The sequence below is a fragment of the Anarhichas minor genome, unplaced genomic scaffold (genome assembly GCF_050575085.1).
Source record: "Anarhichas minor isolate MPS153535 unplaced genomic scaffold, ASM5057508v1 ptg000026l, whole genome shotgun sequence".
Taxonomy (NCBI): Eukaryota; Metazoa; Chordata; class Actinopteri; order Perciformes; family Anarhichadidae; genus Anarhichas; species Anarhichas minor.
The window spans coordinates 17,413,930-17,431,979 of NW_027466472.1; the positions used below are offsets into that span (position 1 = coordinate 17,413,930).

The following is an 18,050-nucleotide window of genomic DNA, read 5'->3' on the forward strand; positions in this document are numbered from 1 at the left end:
TCTTCCAAAAATGTATTACAAGACATGTATTCGAGAAGGTGTTGCACTAAATATTAAAATATCATTAGCAGTTATCCTAACCTGCAGATCACAGTCAGCCATGGGTTTGTCTACTCTTTTAATTGGGTTGCTAATGAGTTGATTAAGACCTTAAATGCAGTGGGTGTCTCTGTTTGCAGTCAGGCCAAAGCCAGGTAGTGATGGGCACTTCCTGAAGCTCAGGGACTAAAGCAATAGCGCATGGTCCAGGGGCTCCGAAGTAAAGGTCCCCTTTTGCTGCTGTAATATAGTGAGTGAAGGCAAAGGCAATCAGCTGTGGCAGCCAGTGAGACTTCACCGGCCATCTCAAGCTGTGGCTTCTCGCCCCGTCTGTGACTTTAGGTTCACGAGGCCCGGGCATGAGCGGCACAAGGCAGCATCAATTAAACCCAGTGAGACAGTAAATCCTCTGCGCGCAAGACTAATGGCGGCTGAGCATGACCACTTTGACCTCATTTAGGTTACGACTTTGACCGTTTTTTTGGACAACTTTAATCTTTTCTCGTCCCATTGATGAATTCTCTCTCTTTGAGGGGAAAAAAAATGCTTTAATATTCAGACCGGGACCCGGTTCAGCTCATTTCTGTCTTTTGTGCCGAGAACTTCAGTCTCGCCCCGGTGTTTCACAGCTGCAGATACTAGCTGTGCGAGTGGTACTCCGTTCAGCAGAGTGTTGTTGTTTTGACAGACGTTAAGTGCAGTGTCTTGGATGTAACCGAGGGATTCCGGCCATGACTGTAATGATGCTCTTTTCAGCGGCTCTTCCTCTCCCGGTCGTACATTGCTATACATTCAAGTACAACAGTGTCCCGGTCATTAGCCCACAGCATGACCGCTGTGTCCCTGCACCCATTACCTGCAACGGGCATCAGAGGACCGAGGGAGAAATGAAGTGTGCAGCGTAAAGTGTATGTGAAGCACAAACTGTGACTCTCTGGGGTAGTGGGCATTGGCTGCTTGTGTAGGGGCTGCGGCTAATATGTTGATATCACTAATTGTTTCCTAATTAGATGCGAGTCAGTGAGTCGTATTTTAATACTCTTCAGGGATCATTACAGAGCAAGAGAGGAATTTATCTCTCCTGATGGATGGCGGTCCAGTCAGCAGGAATTTCGACATCGCGACCGGCGGACTGATGGGAAGATGGGGAGGGCGGCAAACTGATGGCTTTGTTCGCTGCAGTCATGTTACTTAAGTACTCCATTTTCAGCGTGGCGCAGAGCTGCATCAAAAGTTAATCACACATTAATAGGAGCTCCGTGGAGATTTAACATTCCATGACAGCATGGGGATTGGAGCCAATAAGCCCTGAAAGACGAAGTAGTGTGATATTTGTATGTAGGAATTAGGGTTGCATATTGGTATATAATAAGGAGCTATAAATAATCACAAGTGTAAATTATTCATATTCTTCTGTTAAGGTCAATGGCCAGTCTGATCCCTGTTGTACTCTATATTACTGAGAAGTTAGGAAAGCGGAAATGGACACAGAGTGCAGAAGAAATAGGAAGGATTGCTTCAGGTTGGATGCATTTCTTGGCTGGCAGGGGTTATATGTGTTTCCACAGGAGGGGGGCATTAACAACCCCGTCACATCTGGACGCATATTAATGTTCCTCCTGCACAGCACACAAATTTGAGTCTGCTACAGTAAGTATGTTTGTCGAAAGACAGTTATTTGAGATGGTGTCTGGAATTTGAAATATTATTTTGTTGTATTTTAGTAGATGCACTTATTCTTTAATTGATGTACACCGTTGCTGAAAAGTAGTTTTTGCTTTTTTTTTAAATTGCTGGTGAAACTGAAGTTTGAGCCTCTCTAGCTTCTGTACTGTGAGTATTGTGCAGTGAAATGAAATTTTTGAGCTGTGAAATGTTACAAGAGGGATTTAGATCCCATAAAATCCTCACATTTGATTGGACTGCTCAAAAGTGGGCGGGCTTACAATGCACCGCTGTAAAAGTTGCAGATCGATTGGTGGATGGATGTCATGACATTATTGGTTGAAAATGGTCGATACTAGCTCATATAAAAACACTTCATATTATGTTTTACAGGAAGAAACGATAATTGGATTTTGATTTATTTATCGTATTGTTAAATATGTGCACAATATGACCGGTGGCTGTGCTCTAGAACGCAAAAGGCTATTTTTCTTTTTATCTCAAACCGGAATTGTTCTCCTCGTTTGCATTTAACATCCCAAAAAGGTGTCTAGTTGTTTTTCTCTCTCTCTAAACCAGTGCAGGCATTTACCTTTTCTATTCTATCTCAAAGTAATTTCCGTTGTTTGGATTGTTCTTTCCAGCTGGGCTGAGGTGGCGGAGACAAAGGCAGATGTGTCCCTGTTTGTTTTTGAAATGTCAGAGTTAAGTTTTACCTGTGTATGTGTGTGTGTGTGTGTGTGTGTGTGTGTGTGTGTGTGTGTGTGTGTGTGTGTGTGTCTGTTCTGTGATGTTGCCTGTGTTTGGGTGTGTTTCATATCTCCCCCCCCCCCCCAATGTGTTGTCTCTGTTTGTGGTCCACAGGTCCTCCGCTGCATTGTTCATCCGCCTCCTCCTCCCCTGTTGAGCAACTCCCATACCCTCCCCTTTTCATTGCAGCCAATCAGAGCCAGGGAGGGTTGCTAGGTAACTGTGCGGCTCAGCCAGCCCAGGACTCTGACTCTGAGGATGAGTTTGGCCCCAATTCATTCTTAGTTAAAACTGGCTCAGGGAACCTGTATGCTCCTGCCACTGCAACTGCTGATGGTGAGTTGTGTTTTAAAACTACTGTTGCTTTCTGGAGGTTAGCCTTCCCCTGCTCCTGGACATGTTGTGTTATAGGTCATGCAGATGGCTGTGGGCAAGAATATGTTTTTTTTTTTTTTCCGAGCACCATGAGAGAGAGTTGAAACTTTGAGTCGATATGTAGCCTCAGGAAAAAGTACAGAACTCTCTGAAGCAAGGTCTGCAAAGTTCGGAGCCTCACTCAAAGAGAAAGGCAATTTTGGTTCAGCGGGAGATATTTGTCACAGATATTTCTCTTCAGTTTCAATGCGTGCTGGTGGGAGAAACCTTTCACAATGCCTCTATAGAAACATCCTGCATGCATCCTCCGCACCTCATAAAGAAAGTAAGGAAGGAATGAAGAGAGTTACTTCACACCAGGAGCAAGTCCCTGCTTTATCATCATATATCGCTGCAAAGACTGACTCCTTTGAAGTTGTATTAAAAGCAGTGATAGCCCCACGAAAGGCGTACTGTCGTGTTATATTTTGATAGCATCTCAGACATTGCTCCTTGAGGGAGATTAGGATTGAAAACTCCCTACGTGGTTTTGTCATTAATAAGTGTCAGCTACTCATTCCTCTTGAAACACTCAGTGTTTCCTGCTGTTGACTTAACACTCATTCAGAATGACAGAATGACATTTGGGCTCAAACTGCAAACATAGCGTTGCCGGTCGAGGAAAGAATTCAGTGACTGCAAAACATGTGCAGTCCATTTACGAAGTAGCTGTCAGCGTGTGTCAGCAGCTAACCTACAGGTTTTATTTGGGATGCAACTGTGTGTGGCAGGGAACATAGTTTATCTTGTCGTGTTGCTGTGACATTGTTTGTTTGTTCCTGTATAACCCGCTGCTGGAGATTCATAGACATCTTGTGGATCCATTACTGGCTTGGAAGGCCTTGATGTGCACTTATTCAATGTACTTTGTTTATTGCACTGCAAGAGCTCAATGCATGGCAAATGAAAAGTACATAAGAAGAATTTCCTCAAGGTAACCTGAGGAAACCCGATTTATTATTATGGTCACACAACTCCACACTTGTAACTGCAGCAGGTTACATATTCCTGTTTGTGATCCGTCGATATGTAAATATGAAATGTTGTCATTCAAACTCAGCCATTTATGCCGCATGTCTCCCAGAAGCCATCACTTTGAATGCCAAATAGGGTATTTTTTTTATATTTGAATGTTGATGCCTTTCAACTACAACTACTTGCTGCGTCTCCCACCGGCGCGGCAACCACAAAACAAAATGAAAGGGTCTAAATAATTGATCCAGCTTCCAAGTTAACTACCCAAAGGGTTGAATTACATCAAACTCCAAAGTGCCCCAGCTGCCTGCTCAGAAAGCCCAGAGAATGAGTTATTAATCCAGACGCAAATCTCCCCCCCTCCTAATTCCAGAGTAGCAACACGCCGGTCACCGGCGGTGACATGACTGTGCTTAAGGGGACATTGGTGGGGGGAATGGCCTTTACCGCGGCAGATTTGTCTCATAACAATGATACTGATTTGCATAGGTGCAGCATTCAGGTTGGCCTCGGGGCTTTCAGAAAGGAGTAGGAGAGCACTGAGGAGGAATATCCTCAGCTGCAGTCGCGCCTTCAGTCATCTACAGGATTTGAAAGAATCCTTTTAAGTTGCAAAGTACAGCAGCGTTCTGTGTGTCTCTTGGGTGCAAAGTCTTTCCCTGCTTGTATATCTCTGTAACATAAAACCATTCTGAGGACCTTTCACCTCGCTGCAGTTACGTATAAAATAAATAAGTAAAATCTGCAAAAAAGAAGTTTATCTTTGAGATTTTTCTATGACGCTTGTCATTGTTTAATTATAGAAAATCTTTGACACTAAGGAGCCAATTACAATCAGAGAGAGAAGAGCCTCCATTGTTCACTTAAACCACCTAATGAGCCATGTAAGCTGCTCCATGCCTTCTCGCGCAATTTCCACATCACAACCTAAAACTTTAAGAGCTTGCAGATTTTGTTTATTTAAATCTGCTTCTCTTGCATTTTTGGTTGAAATTTATTTGACTCTTTCTCTCCAGTGAACGACACCACGTACTCCCATTGGCTGTTCTTTGAAGCCGCCGCTTGAATCGAATGAAAATGTGACTAATGCATTTAATGTGATTAATGTGATTTAAGTAGATATTGTTTTGTATTTTTAGCTTTTGCCTTGATAGGTTTTGTGTGTTGATTTTCAGTGATGTCTGATGTCTCTATGTCAAATATTTCCAGCCCCCAAAGCCTTTTTTTTTTTGGCAAATCATTTATCTTAATTCCTCAACCCAGGCTGGTTTCAGCATTTAAAGGATGAAATGATTTCATTAAAACGTGTTGGATGTGTAGTGAGACTTTTCCCCTCAGCGGCATGAACTTCATTTTCTCAAGGTGACAAAACTAGAGTGAGCCAGCTCGGTTGTGGTGTAGATTTGTCTCACAAAAACGGGGCTGCACACATCTGCACAGCCAGTGTGATTAAATCAAAGATTACACATTTCCCTGAATCGTCTGATCGAATTCATGGAAATGGTAATTTATGGAATTCTAATGTGTTCTGTTTTATGCATGATCTTCCTTCAGACTTCATGTTGTTATAAACGCAGTGTAATCTGGAATTAAGTATGCATCTCAGGCTTTCAGTAAGAATTACATGAGCAAAAAAAAAAAAAAGCTAATTTTAAAGTCACCATGGTAAAAAAAATAGCTGGAATATCAAATCACATCTCTTTGACATACAGGTCAGTTATTGAAGAAATATTCAAATTCAGAGTTGACACAGTGCAGGGGATATTTACTTTTTTTTGCTGTCAGTAAACAACCACAGAAAACCATGTGTGCCTAAAATAATTGGCTCGCAGTGTATCTGTTGCCCTGGAAAACAGGTGCCTTTTATCACTTCGGATTGCATTTGCTCAAGGTCATCTTTGAGACCGCACACAGGACTTAAAATGTTATGCTGGATTTTGAACAAGTAAATGCTCTCAGCAGCATATCGTTATTCACATTAGTAGCCTTTGAGGCTGCAGAGTTTTTTTTTTGTTGTTGTTGTTGTTCCTGTTTTCATTCGGAAGAACACTGAGCCAGAGTTTCTGTAAGGCTGACGAAGCTGCTCGCTGAGGCCTGCACTGCTTTTGTGGAGCGTGTGTTTCCCTGTGGCCCCTGGCTTTCTCTGAGGGGCTTCTTCCTGGGGAGACTGCCAGTGGGAGCCCGCTGCCACGCTGAGCTGCAAGATCTGAAACACTGCAACCTCCCCGTATTAGCATTTCTTAATGCAAAACGGCATGGGGTCGGCCAGTGTCGGCTTTCAGTGCAGCCGGGCTCCCCCCGGTGAAAGGGCCAACGCACCACCGACACCACCTCACAGCTGACCAAGCAGGAAGGGCTGGGTAGAAGGCCTGGGGGACGTGGCTGTGCGTGAATTCAAATAAGTCTTTATTCAAACTGCTTAATCATCCGCCCTGTGTCTGCGAGGACGGGGAAAATGTGGTTAAAAGAGGTCACTCCGGAGAGTAATTCATCCACCGGACACCAAGAGGAATGAGCTATCTGAGGCTGAATGACAATTTAATGAGTAGCACATGGCAACCCGCATGCCATGCCCCTGTTTTTCCCAGAGAATTGCGAGGTTACATTTTTGAGTTGACATATTAAACGGAATCGTTTTTTCTATTGATGTTGAGTTATCAATGAACTGCAGCCAACAGACAATTTGTCCGGTCCCGTTTGACTTGCTGTTCGTCAGCGCACGGAGTCCGCGGGTAATGCGTTTTGCATACCTACATAGCTTCTTTCCATTGACATATATCGAGATGCATCGCTTTCATTCCACAATAATTGCAGACCATCTGTGCCCTCTAACAAAATCTTCAACCTCTTGATGGATATGCAGCAGAGTGACACACGGAGTCGAGCAGACACAACCACTTGTCTTGTTCTTGCTAAGGCAGCTCAAAAGAATGACAGAAAATCCATTTGATCTCAGAGAGGCGGAGAGAAGCATATGCCAGGACTGGTCCTAATGGATTAGCTTGCAAACAGCAGTAAACCTCCTGTTTTTAAATTGCTGTGTTTTAAAAATATAACGTTTCCAGAATGTTTTTTTTCCATGTTTATATGTTTGAATTTACTTCTCCAACGGCTCACGTAGCCATGTTTAATAGACTACATCGTAAGAAACTAGTTCTTCTAGTTTCCGTAGCTCATTTGGTGTCCTCAGTGAAAGCTGGTGGAAGGATGAACAACAGCAGGTCTTTTTCCCCTCCTGTTAGTAATGAAGCCGAGCTTACTTTCGGATTCCAGAAGGTCTTGTCCCCCTCATTCCCATCGAGAGAGCCAGTCGAGAGCTGAGCGTTACCCCCGCCATGTGTTGTTTGTGGTACCTGTTACCTCTCAAATGAGACCAGGAAAGACAGCTCGTATTCCCGCATGGCTCTTCCCTCCAGACTTCGTTAATGGTGGAGGAAACAGCAGGGCCAGCAGAGAGAACCGGCTACAGGGAGCCACGAGAGATATTGCAGCTTCACTGCCTTCATGACAAATTCTATTTGTATTTTTATAGACAAACGCTACTCAACTGGAAACTTTGCTCTTATGATTAGCCATAGGGGCCGTGGCAGTAAGTAAGATTCAATGATTCATCTGGACGCTGGATAGCTTTTGATTAATTCTGCATTGAATGGCTCACACCTCAGTGCGTAGGGCCGAGTATCCGTGGCATGTCACATCGTTTCATTTCATCAGGTGTGGTCACCGGCGCTGTGGATTTGATCCGCTGGTCTCGTTCAGAAATAGAACTTCTCCCTGGACACTGTGCAAAGTGACACGTCACGTCTGAACCCAGTGTTCCTCCTTATGTAGACAAATGTGGCAAGAATGATGCCACTGAAACGTTTTTCTACATAGATATATACGTAAAGCTAATGTAAGTATTTTGAAGGTGTAGAATATTGCACCGTATCAAGCTTCACATCTGTATGAAGTTGTTTTAACATTTGACATAGCATACATTGATTGTGCCCTTAAAACAAAACAATGTATATATTTAGAGCAACTATAGCGATCAGATGGTAGCTATTGTGGAGTATCCAATGAAATATGACCAAAATAAATATGAATGCTGGTCTCTTACATATAGGTGTACTGCTGTAGTGCAGGTTATTGAATTGTTTCCATGACTACTGTTGCTGATCTTTAGTCAGGCAGCGCAGCAGATAGGTATGGTGACATTTGTACTTCTCATTTGTACAGTGGCATCATTACTGACAGGTCAATGTGAATGTGATACTTTGCAGAAAATGTACGACCAGAAACAGGATTTATTTTTTTTTCACCAACTAATGCAAGATGTGTAGTTTTGTTGATGTGTAACTCAGACAGTTGACACAAGAAAATGTACTCTTATAAAAACGTTTTAACATTTTTAAACTTTCATGTCTGTTCATTTTACAATATAATTGAAATAACTGTATTGCATTTCAAACAACATGGCTTTTTGGCAAAGTAGAGTACTAACACACCTTCACCTATAAAACAAAAGTATGGCAATCCCTCAATTTAATTAGATTATCACATTTAGGTAATTTTGAATGATTTATTTAAGGAGCTTTGTTGAGTTGTGTCTTCTTTGGATAAAACCCGATACAGTCTACAAGAATCCCCACTGCAGTTTTCAAATCATGTAATAAATGCATTTGAAATTCAAGATAGCACATATGTATGTGTTATCTTCTACCAAAGCTCTTAATAATATGTTTTAAAATGTGTGTTCTACACCTGGTACGGGATCAACATGCACATTGATTCACTATCATAAGATACGTTTGCCTGATATTTCTTTTCTTGAGTAAATAGTGAACATGCTCAGAGATCCCATAGAAATCCATTACCTAGTTGTGCATCAGTTTAAATATTTCAAATGTAACTTTTTCACAGTTCAGCTATTTGGTACCTCACAAGCTGGATAGTTGCCTCCCAGCAATTACAACATCTAACCATTAGACAGACGTTGCTGTTATCTCTCATGGTGGCGGTTGAGGTCTTGGCTAATGAAATGGATTTTCCTTAATTACTCATCTAGAATAGTGTCGGGAGGCCTTAACCAGTCCATACATCTGTTAGGAAGAAAAATGAAAAACCCACATTCCCAGACTGAATGGATATCTTTAGGCTTCTGTCTTGAATGTCGCGTGAAGGTTTGGTTCTTGTAGCCAAGTCCCCCTTCTATGTCTCTCTGATAACAAATGAATCTCCTTTTCATGCCAATTTCGTTGTGCAAAGCAGGTCAAAAGAAAATCATTTATTTTTTCTCTGTCCTTTGGATAGCAGTGAATAATTGTTGCTGAGTCACCACATACGTGGGGGTCGTGTGGCTTTGTCTCGTAAACTGTCCTTTATGTCCCGCTTCTCGTCTTTCTGTTCAACTCCCCCGAAAATAGCAGTGACTACTTACCTGGCTGTTGAAGGGTTATTGAAGGGACAAGGGAAGACATGCATACAGTCAAGTGGTGAATGTAAATCACGATGCAGTGCTCGTCCTTTTTCTGGAGAACGAGTTCGACGATGCATTCAAATGGAGATGGCTTGGATGCAAATAAGGAGGAGAGTGAAGTAGGCAGATTTTCTGCGGCAACTCTTCCATGTAGACCGTGAAGCATTTGTACAAGATTCTTTTAAATACTTTATAATCATTTGTGGCTACTGACAAATACTAAAGCAGCAGTACTTGGCACTTTGGAAACTTGATTTAAATGTGGATTGGATTGTGATCAAATATTTCAGATTTGTATGTTGCTAACCTAAATCTACTCCTGCATCCAGTTTAATCATTTGGTGTAACTTAGAATAAATACATTTGGGTTGTAAATATGTTTGGTAGCTGCTTTTCTTTGGGGTGATACAATAGCTTTAAACTGTGATGTGTCACTCCGTAGTATGTTCAGCTGTTTTACTTTGATCCAATTTCACTAGTGCTCACCCTCGACTAACCTTCTGTTGTGACATTTTGAGAACAGTTTGCCTCAACAGCCGACATGTTAATATTCCAGCTTGTTTTAAGCTGCAATATTGCGAAACACTTGACACTGAAACAGGCAACCTGTTTCCTGTAATTTTTGAGCCGTAGCGTGACTTTCAATTTATTGCAAGTATGGTCCTCAGATTAAAAGACAAAAGAAGTGTTAGAAAAATGAATCACACAAAAATGCCCAACATTCGCTTGATCGTCACAGGAAGTAAAGTATTTGTTTACCGAGCACTAAATGCATTCCTAGCGAAGTGATGCATTTGTCCTTGTGATATATTTCCCTGCGTATGTCTGTGCCGTCCTTGCATCGAATTTGCATAACCTTATTAATGGCTTTAGGGATCAGGTACATTACTGAGCGGGAGGGAGGTCATCAACAACTGTGCGGTTTTACCTCAGACCGGTCTATTGTTCATCAGGACTGTGGTGCGCCTCTCTCTCTCTCTCACTGGTTCGGCTAATTACGAGGGCAGCATTGTGCAAAAATGTACTCAGTATGGGACCATCTATCAGTGTGACGGATGCATAACGTGGCATTCAATTTCTGCCAGGGGTTCATCCTATGGAACATGTGCACTGTGAGGCAGAGAGCCAGGTTCAGCATAGAGTCTGAAGGTTGTTGACTACAAATGAAACATACAGAGTAAAGATATAAATGAGCTGAATTGCTAAACTTTCTGTAAAGTGCCCGCGTGTTTAAAAAGCTTGCTGGAAGAGACGTTAGCATGTGCTTGAGGATTAAACTACATTTCTGTCTTGTTTTTCCTTGCCGAGCCAATCGTTTTGCACATTACCTGACAACACAAAGGGCTCTCTCTCTCGCTCCGCTTTCCTAAAATGCCTCAAGCAACGAAGCTTAATGCTACTTTGTTCTCAGTTTTGCACCTCAGCGGCTTGTGCATCAGTCTGCCTTGATTGACACATGTTGATATAGCATCTTCATGTTCCTGACCCCTACGGAACCTGAAATGACACGAAGCTTCTTGACTGGCGCGAGCAGATATCGCTTCAATAAAAGGAACTGATTATACAAAATAAGCCCTCTATGTGTCTAGATTCTGCTCCCTCTGCTGTAAATTGGCAATTTAGTGTTGGGGATATCTGTGAAATAAAGGAGGCTCGCTGCTTTAAAGAAAAGCCACTCTTTCATTCTCAGTCAAGCCAGGAGTTCATTGATTGATGAATGGCTTAACAAATGTGGAAATAAATGGATAGAGAGTGCACAAGGTCTTCTTTCTTGTGAAGTGCAGAGAGCATCAAATCGTGCATATAGGACCACTGGGTACAATCTGTTCCTATAGACTTCATATCTAATAGTTTTAATACCTCTGATGGGAAGTGACAACAGAGCTGGTAAAGATAGTTTTGGCTGCTAAAAGCTCTGGAACAGTACGTGGCCACTGGAATCACTTCTAATGAGCTTGACCACATGCAAGTAGCTGAATCTGAGGTTTCAGTTTTAAAAAATCGCTTCAGGCGAGCCGTGGTAAAACATTTTGCACAAGGCTATTGTTAATAAAAAAAAAAACTGCATGGTTTCATTTTCAATCAAAACCTTTAGTTTAGACAAACCGAATCAAATCCTGCTTTCATCGTTTAAGAAACATTTCAAGGTTTAGACTATATCTGTCTCCTAAAAACCGTTATCCATGCCTTCATATTGTAACGATTTAACTCCTTGTTCTCTGGCATCAGCCTCCTGCTGCTAGTAAACATGACCACATGACACCGATCCTGGCTTCCTTACACTGTCTACCTTTAGAATTGATTATAAATGTTATTGTTGATTAAGTTATTTATCATCTTCTCTTGTTGCCCTATCTCCCTTCTCGCACCCCGAGATCCTCGGATGCGTCGTTCCTTGTTGTTCCTTGTTGTCCAGATGCTTACACAAAGGAGATAGAGCCTTTGCATTAGGAGCTAATAGACTCTGGAATTATCTGCCAAAGGAGATCAAAATCACTTTTAAAAACCTACTTTCTTTTAAATTGCTTTTCTGTGATTTTAACATATATATATATATATATATATATATATATATATATATATTTATTACATTTAAGTTTGTTTTACTCTCTTTGTTTACGTATTTAGTTTTTGGCTTGGAGTTCAATTCATTCATTTTATGTTTTAAATCTGTTCTGTTTTTATTGTACAGCAGATTGTAACTGCGTTTTACAACATAAAGTTTATTATTATTATTATTATGCACGCTCAAACATCATTCCCCGGCTAAATAAATATAAAAAATAAGAAGAAGAAGAAGCCAGCTCGGCCGTTTACACAGGAGCCAGTGTTCGGTCTGAGCAAACTGCCACAGGTCTCTGTGGGAGGCAGAAGGCACACTCTGATAGAGACCAGTTAGGAGAAATAATGAGCAGAAGAGGGGCGTTTTTTGTGAGTGGTTCACATAAGGGCTTTGCAGCACTTCACTGAAATTAGTTTAGGTGTTAATTTTTGCACTGCTGGTGAAAATCTGGCTAATCATTCATCAGTCGTGTTGCAGCTCGGGGAGTTGCAATAACACCATAAGGCTCTTCTTACCCTGCTAGCAACCTTTTTTTGGAATATGCACCCGCAATGGATCTGCAGTAGCGTTGAATATCTCTATATTTTTTTTCCCTCTTTCGCTTTCAGACGGAGCCTTTCAGAACCATTCTCGGCTGCGGACGCCTCCTTTACCGCTCTCCCACTCCCACTCGCCCAATCATCAGCACCATGCGGCCTCCATTAACTCCTTGAACAGGGGCAACTACACACCGCGGAGTAACCCAAGCCCCGCGCCCACAGACAGCTCTGTCCCTCCTGAGGGTCCGGCCGGTGGTCAAGACTCCGGCAGCACGCAGGACAACTGGCTGCTCAACAGCAACATCCCCCTGGAAACGAGGTACCGGTGACTTGTCTCCCCGACGATGTATAGAGATGTCGGCAAGTCTGAGCTTGAGTTTTTCATGCTGTCTGCTCCATATTAAATTACCGCAGTGCTTACAAGGAGCAAAGTAATGAAATGGAGAATATCCTGCTAGGGGCGAAGGCCTACGTTTGAGATGAACGTGATTTTGTGGCAAACAAGAGAAAAGTGCTGCTTTTGGGTCTTTGTCCGACGTTAGCAATCCCAACATAGAGTAATTACGATCATGCTGGATGTGAAACGGTTCTTGCAAAATTACATTTGGGCTCCCGTGAGCAGGCTTCATAGCTCCTCCACTTCAGCCCTGAGTTTTATTTATTATTTCATATTAATCAGTGCCCGGTTCTCTAGCACATTTCTCAACAGGAGGCCCTTGTGTGAAGTGGATCTGTCAAGTGTTATTGTAATAAAGAGAATATCTGTTGGTATTTCTTCTGCTGGTCTTATTGCAAGGTGGAGTGAAATCAAGAATAGCGTGGCATGTTATCTCAAACCTCATAATGATCTCAATAACCACTCTATAAGCTTCTCATGTGGTCAGGTAGCCTGCTGACCAAATTTAAATAAAAAGCCTTGATTTTTTTTCCTTCATTTAGAAGATTTGATGAGATGAATCTATTCAAAGCCATCCAATAGAAAACCTTAGACCTCACTGTTGCCTGTAGTGTATACAGTAAAAGCACGCTGCCATAAAGGAAACCGTTGTTGACAGGAGACTAGCTAATCGCTTAGTTGGCACGGCTAAACACCAGCCATGAAGAGAATGTCTCTTCCTTCAGTTTTTGTGAGACGCTTCAGTCAACAGGAAAATGAGCATTAATTTCGGCTGGTGGAAGGACAGTTAGTGGGATAATGAATGATTACATGTCATCCAGCTCCAAAGTTAATCCCGGACAGGTATTCCCTGTGGAGCAGAAACCAGATGGCGAGGAGAGGGAATCAGCAACAGGCAAGAGGGCTGCTCAAACCACATATGTAGTCTGTATGACCTGTTGTCTTGCAAAAATGATCAACTACTAAGGTTCTAATAATGAAATTGAAACCATTAGTGATATCTACACAGACACACACATATTTTAATGACCCTTTTACTTAGTTAATAGTATTGGAATGGACCTCTCTGGTCACTTTTGTGAAATTTAATGGCCCTGACAAACTGCACTGGTAGCTCTTATTCTGCTCTGCCAGTGGCGAGATGCCAGCAGTTGGAAGGCCCTCTCCAGCCTCACCATTTTCTTTAGAATTTCTGCCAAGTGTTGCTCCCTCTCTTCATTAAAAATTGCATTCTTTCCCAGAACACAAGCTTGAGAGACCACGAACAGACTTCACACTGACCTCGAAGGGGCAGCGATCAAAAACAAGGCTTTTCTCTTGTACCACTGAACGTGTTCAGCCTGCCCATTGCATGTGGACAGTTCATTCCTACATTGCATCGCTGCAGGGGGAGTGCATCATGGGGAGAAATGAGACACGCGCCTCTAGAAACTTTAGAACGAACTGAAAATGTGTTTTTTCCATTAAATGCCACTCAACTTTACTTAAGGATAATATCCAGTGTGGACACTATGGAACTTTAGTGCATTTGTAATTCAAAATTAAGATATTGAAAAGTGTTTTGTCTGAAATAAGTGTTAGAAAGCTTAAGGTTCTCATTTGTGAGTGATGCATTGTTTTCTTCCAATCACAACCTTAAAGGAGCCAGAATACTCTAATGTTTATCAGAGAAGAGCAAGACGCTTGCAGAGAAGGGCAGGGCTCGTACAAAACAAGGTATGGCAGAGCCCAAACGAGGGGGATCAAGAGAGCTAGATGTTATTTGTCTCACACCTTTGTAGAAGTAGTTCCATAAGGGCCTTGGTTTCTTTGTCCCACGCCGTCCGTCTTGACCCCCATTTGTCAGTTGTTGTTGTTGTTGTTGATGTTGATGTTGCTTGGTGATCACATACTGTATTGGCATTTCTGTGTCTCTTGCACGCACATCTCACACTAGCTTCATATCCATCTTTCCACCTGTATGTAGAAACATAGCAAAGCAGGCATTCCTAGAGACTTTACAGGACAACCTCATTGAGATGGACATCCTGGCATCAGCGCGCCACGATGCCTCGTACAACGACGGGTATGTTGCATGTTTGCTATTTGGCTCACGCCACTGTCACAATCTGCTTTCCCATGAAAACAATAGTGATGCCTGTGCTATTTTTCCATCAGACATCCTCTGTTTTGAAATGCTGTCAATCACTAGCGTGCGTCTCCTGCTGTACCACAATCTTTGCCATGTTTGTCCCTTCCCTGTTTGATACAACGAACAATTTGCATCAAGTCACATTGTTGGGTTGTATTGCTTCTGAATAATGTTAAGCATGACCGCTTTATGAAACACAGTTGCCTGTGTTATCTCCTATTGCCGGAATAGGATATGCCGGAGATTTGTCCTGATGTTTAATAAATAAAATGTGGTCTCGGTGACTTTCCACATCATACATTGTAATGTGACACTCAATCACGTCCCATCTCCCTGTCGCTCAGGAGCTTTGTGTAAACTTGTCAGTAAAACGGCCTTCACAACAGCGCCGCCCCTCCACCGGCTCTCTGATGGGCCGATCATACGGCTCTTGGACATGCAGCTCTACACATGTTTTCCGAGCTAGCCGTCCGTGTTCTTCAAGGGCGAATAAATCTGCTAAACTCCCGTATATGCTGCATCTCTCCTGTGGACAGCCTTGATACATAGTTACCAGGAATTACTCAGCACCGCGCAGGGATGAATACGTAAACAAGAGCCAGCTGCGGTCGCTAGTGCTGTAAATTAGATTTAATATTGATTCGCAGTTTCGACTGAGCAAAAGCCAGTATGCTTTAGCATTCTCACTAATCTAGCAGAGGCGTGACTATGGTAACAGTATTGAATGTGCTTGGAAGCAGAATTACTCACCAGTGGAAGGGACTGCACTTGGACTCACAGTAACCTACAGTGTTGTGATGATAGACATCCCTTAGAAGTGAGGGTTCTCTGTGAAGACTAACAACAGATTTTGTCTTCCTCCCAAGGCACTTCCTGTTCAAACCAGGTGGAACGTCACCAATGTATTGCACAACATCACCAGGATACCCTTTGACCTCCAGCACGGTCTACTCGCCTCCCCCGCGCCCTCTGCCCCGCAACACCTTCTCTCGACCCGCCTTCAGCCTGAAGAAACCCTACAAGCACTGCAACTGGAAGTGCGCCGCTCTCAGCGCCATCCTCATCTCAGTAACACTGCTGTTCCTGTTGGCCTACTTCATCGGTGAGTCACCTTTGGATGCCTCTGCACGCCCGGGTGAGCGCCTCTACCTATCCGCCCCCGGCCCCACCTCTCACTTAACTACAGACACAGGATGAGTCCATACTCTCATCATCCGTTTTAATAGTGTTGAATCTGCACTCCGCTGCCTTATATGAGCTTGGTTATATGGGGAGTTATAGATTGACTCCTCGCCCACGCACCTCGTCTGAAATAACATTATCATTCATAGATCGGGTTGACTGAATTCAAAGAGATGGGCAATCCAGTTTCTTGCTCTTGTGAATAGGTCAGATAGGGAATGAATTAAAAAACACATCAGCCATCACACAGGAGAGGACTTGCACGTTTAGAATATTCATCTCATTTGATTTAAGATTCTCTGACCAGCATACCCGGGTCCCAGTTGGGTTAAGGACCATCAGCTGTGAAATTTGAGTTCTGCTATTAAATCAGTTCTTCTCTTTTTGACTGCTATCATTCCCTCAGGAAATGATATCCATATCCAAGAATACAGTCTCTTATTTATTTGTGTGATCGATATACAAGACTGATTACACAACATTTCTCGTGTAAACAGTGAAACGAAGGAGCAGTTGATAAAGACGCAAAATTAATAACTAAAAAGGGAAGTTGAATGTACATGTAATAGGATTCTGCAAGTAATCGCTGTGATGTTGCTTCTCAGAGATCACTTATCTGTGTTTCCAACTCTGTGGATTTTTGTGTTGATTTTCTTTCTGGTCTGTCCAACCATCACTTGGCGACCCAGTTCATCCTCTGTTTATTCCAGTAATACAAGAGGTTGAATCGCTATGGTTAAATCAATCAGGGAAAGCTTAAGAGAATATGTGTAATATTACTTAGACAAAAATCGATACAAGAGAGTTCACAGGTGCACAGCAACCAACAAGAACAGCAGCATCTACAGTAACAGTGGGACCATGTAGAGAACGTGGGTTGGTCTGAGGTCCAGTGTCAAATGTGAGGTTGGTGGATTTTGATCCATTCAAGGCCACGTAGCAAACGGTTCTGGATCATGGGTGAGGTAAGTAAACCACACGTTATCTGAATTAGTGTTATAAGCTTGGCTAAGGTTGGAAATTTGAGAGTTGAGAGGATTTTAAAGGAATCAGTGACTGGGTTCAGGACAAATGGAGATGGGTAAAGCTTCTTAAAATGTAATGTCAAACAGGTATGTTTGAGGTGTGGATTTAGATATTGTTGAATATCTTGGTTGCCTCGTTTGGTAGACAGTTCCAAGGATTTGGTGATCTACATGAAAAAACTAGCAGTACCCTTTTCATACAAGTAATGAAGGTTCTGCCCCTGTCGTTACTAATTCAAATAAGGATCTAATTCATACTTCTGTTTAATATATTTTCCCAATATATGCATCTGATTGGTTTTGAATAACTGTTTAACATATAAATGGCAACATTTATCTGTGCAAGACTTCGTTCTCGCACAGAAAATATATATATTTTTTCAAATTGAAGGATGGTGAGAACATTTTATAGTCAATGACAGAACAGCCAGATCTGCATGGCCTTCATCAGTGAGATAAATTAAATCTTTATTGAGGACATTTTGTTATAGATATGCATTATGCTGTAACAATCACGGAGGCAATCGTTTCTGCTTCTCCTCGAGGCCAAACAAACTGAAATCTGATTATTCATTTTTTTTTTTGGTTTCCAGAGCCATTTAAATTGTTTAATTTGAAATTCAGAACAGTGCTGGATTAACAAAAAAAAAAATAATGAGCTGGTTGCTGCTCATGGATATTATCTAAGTATCCAGTCATTTCGAATCAGTGACAACGGGTGTGAGAAAGTTCTGGTTTGGCTTGTGTTTAGCACCAGCAGTGCGGTTTGGCTGTAGAAGTAGAGATACAGTACGTGTCTACAGTTTACTGCTTTGACTTGGCCAAAAGCCAGAGAGCCCCGTCAGCCTGATAGTGCTTAATCAGACTGTGTAATTATACCCTACAAAAACTCAGAACATCTCCCGATGC

General features: G+C 42.3%; 1 protein-coding gene across 6 annotated transcripts in view; it reads left to right on the forward strand.

The window, feature by feature from the left end:
• tenm4 (teneurin transmembrane protein 4) overlaps positions 1-18,050 on the forward strand; it is a 115,554-nt gene that overhangs the window by 23,915 nt on the left and 73,589 nt on the right. For 4 of the 6 annotated variants that reach the window (XM_076100847.1, XM_076100848.1, XM_076100849.1 and 1 more), the window contains 2 exons: positions 12,482-12,725; positions 15,801-16,036. In XM_076100847.1, coding sequence (XP_075956962.1) covers positions 12,482-12,725; positions 15,801-16,036 — 480 coding nt within the window. Of the gene's footprint in view, positions 1-87; positions 94-2,568; positions 2,791-12,475; positions 12,726-14,769; positions 14,869-15,800; positions 16,037-18,050 lie in introns of all 6 variants that reach the window. The other 2 variants (XM_076100846.1, XM_076100845.1) reach the window with 2 other exon arrangements.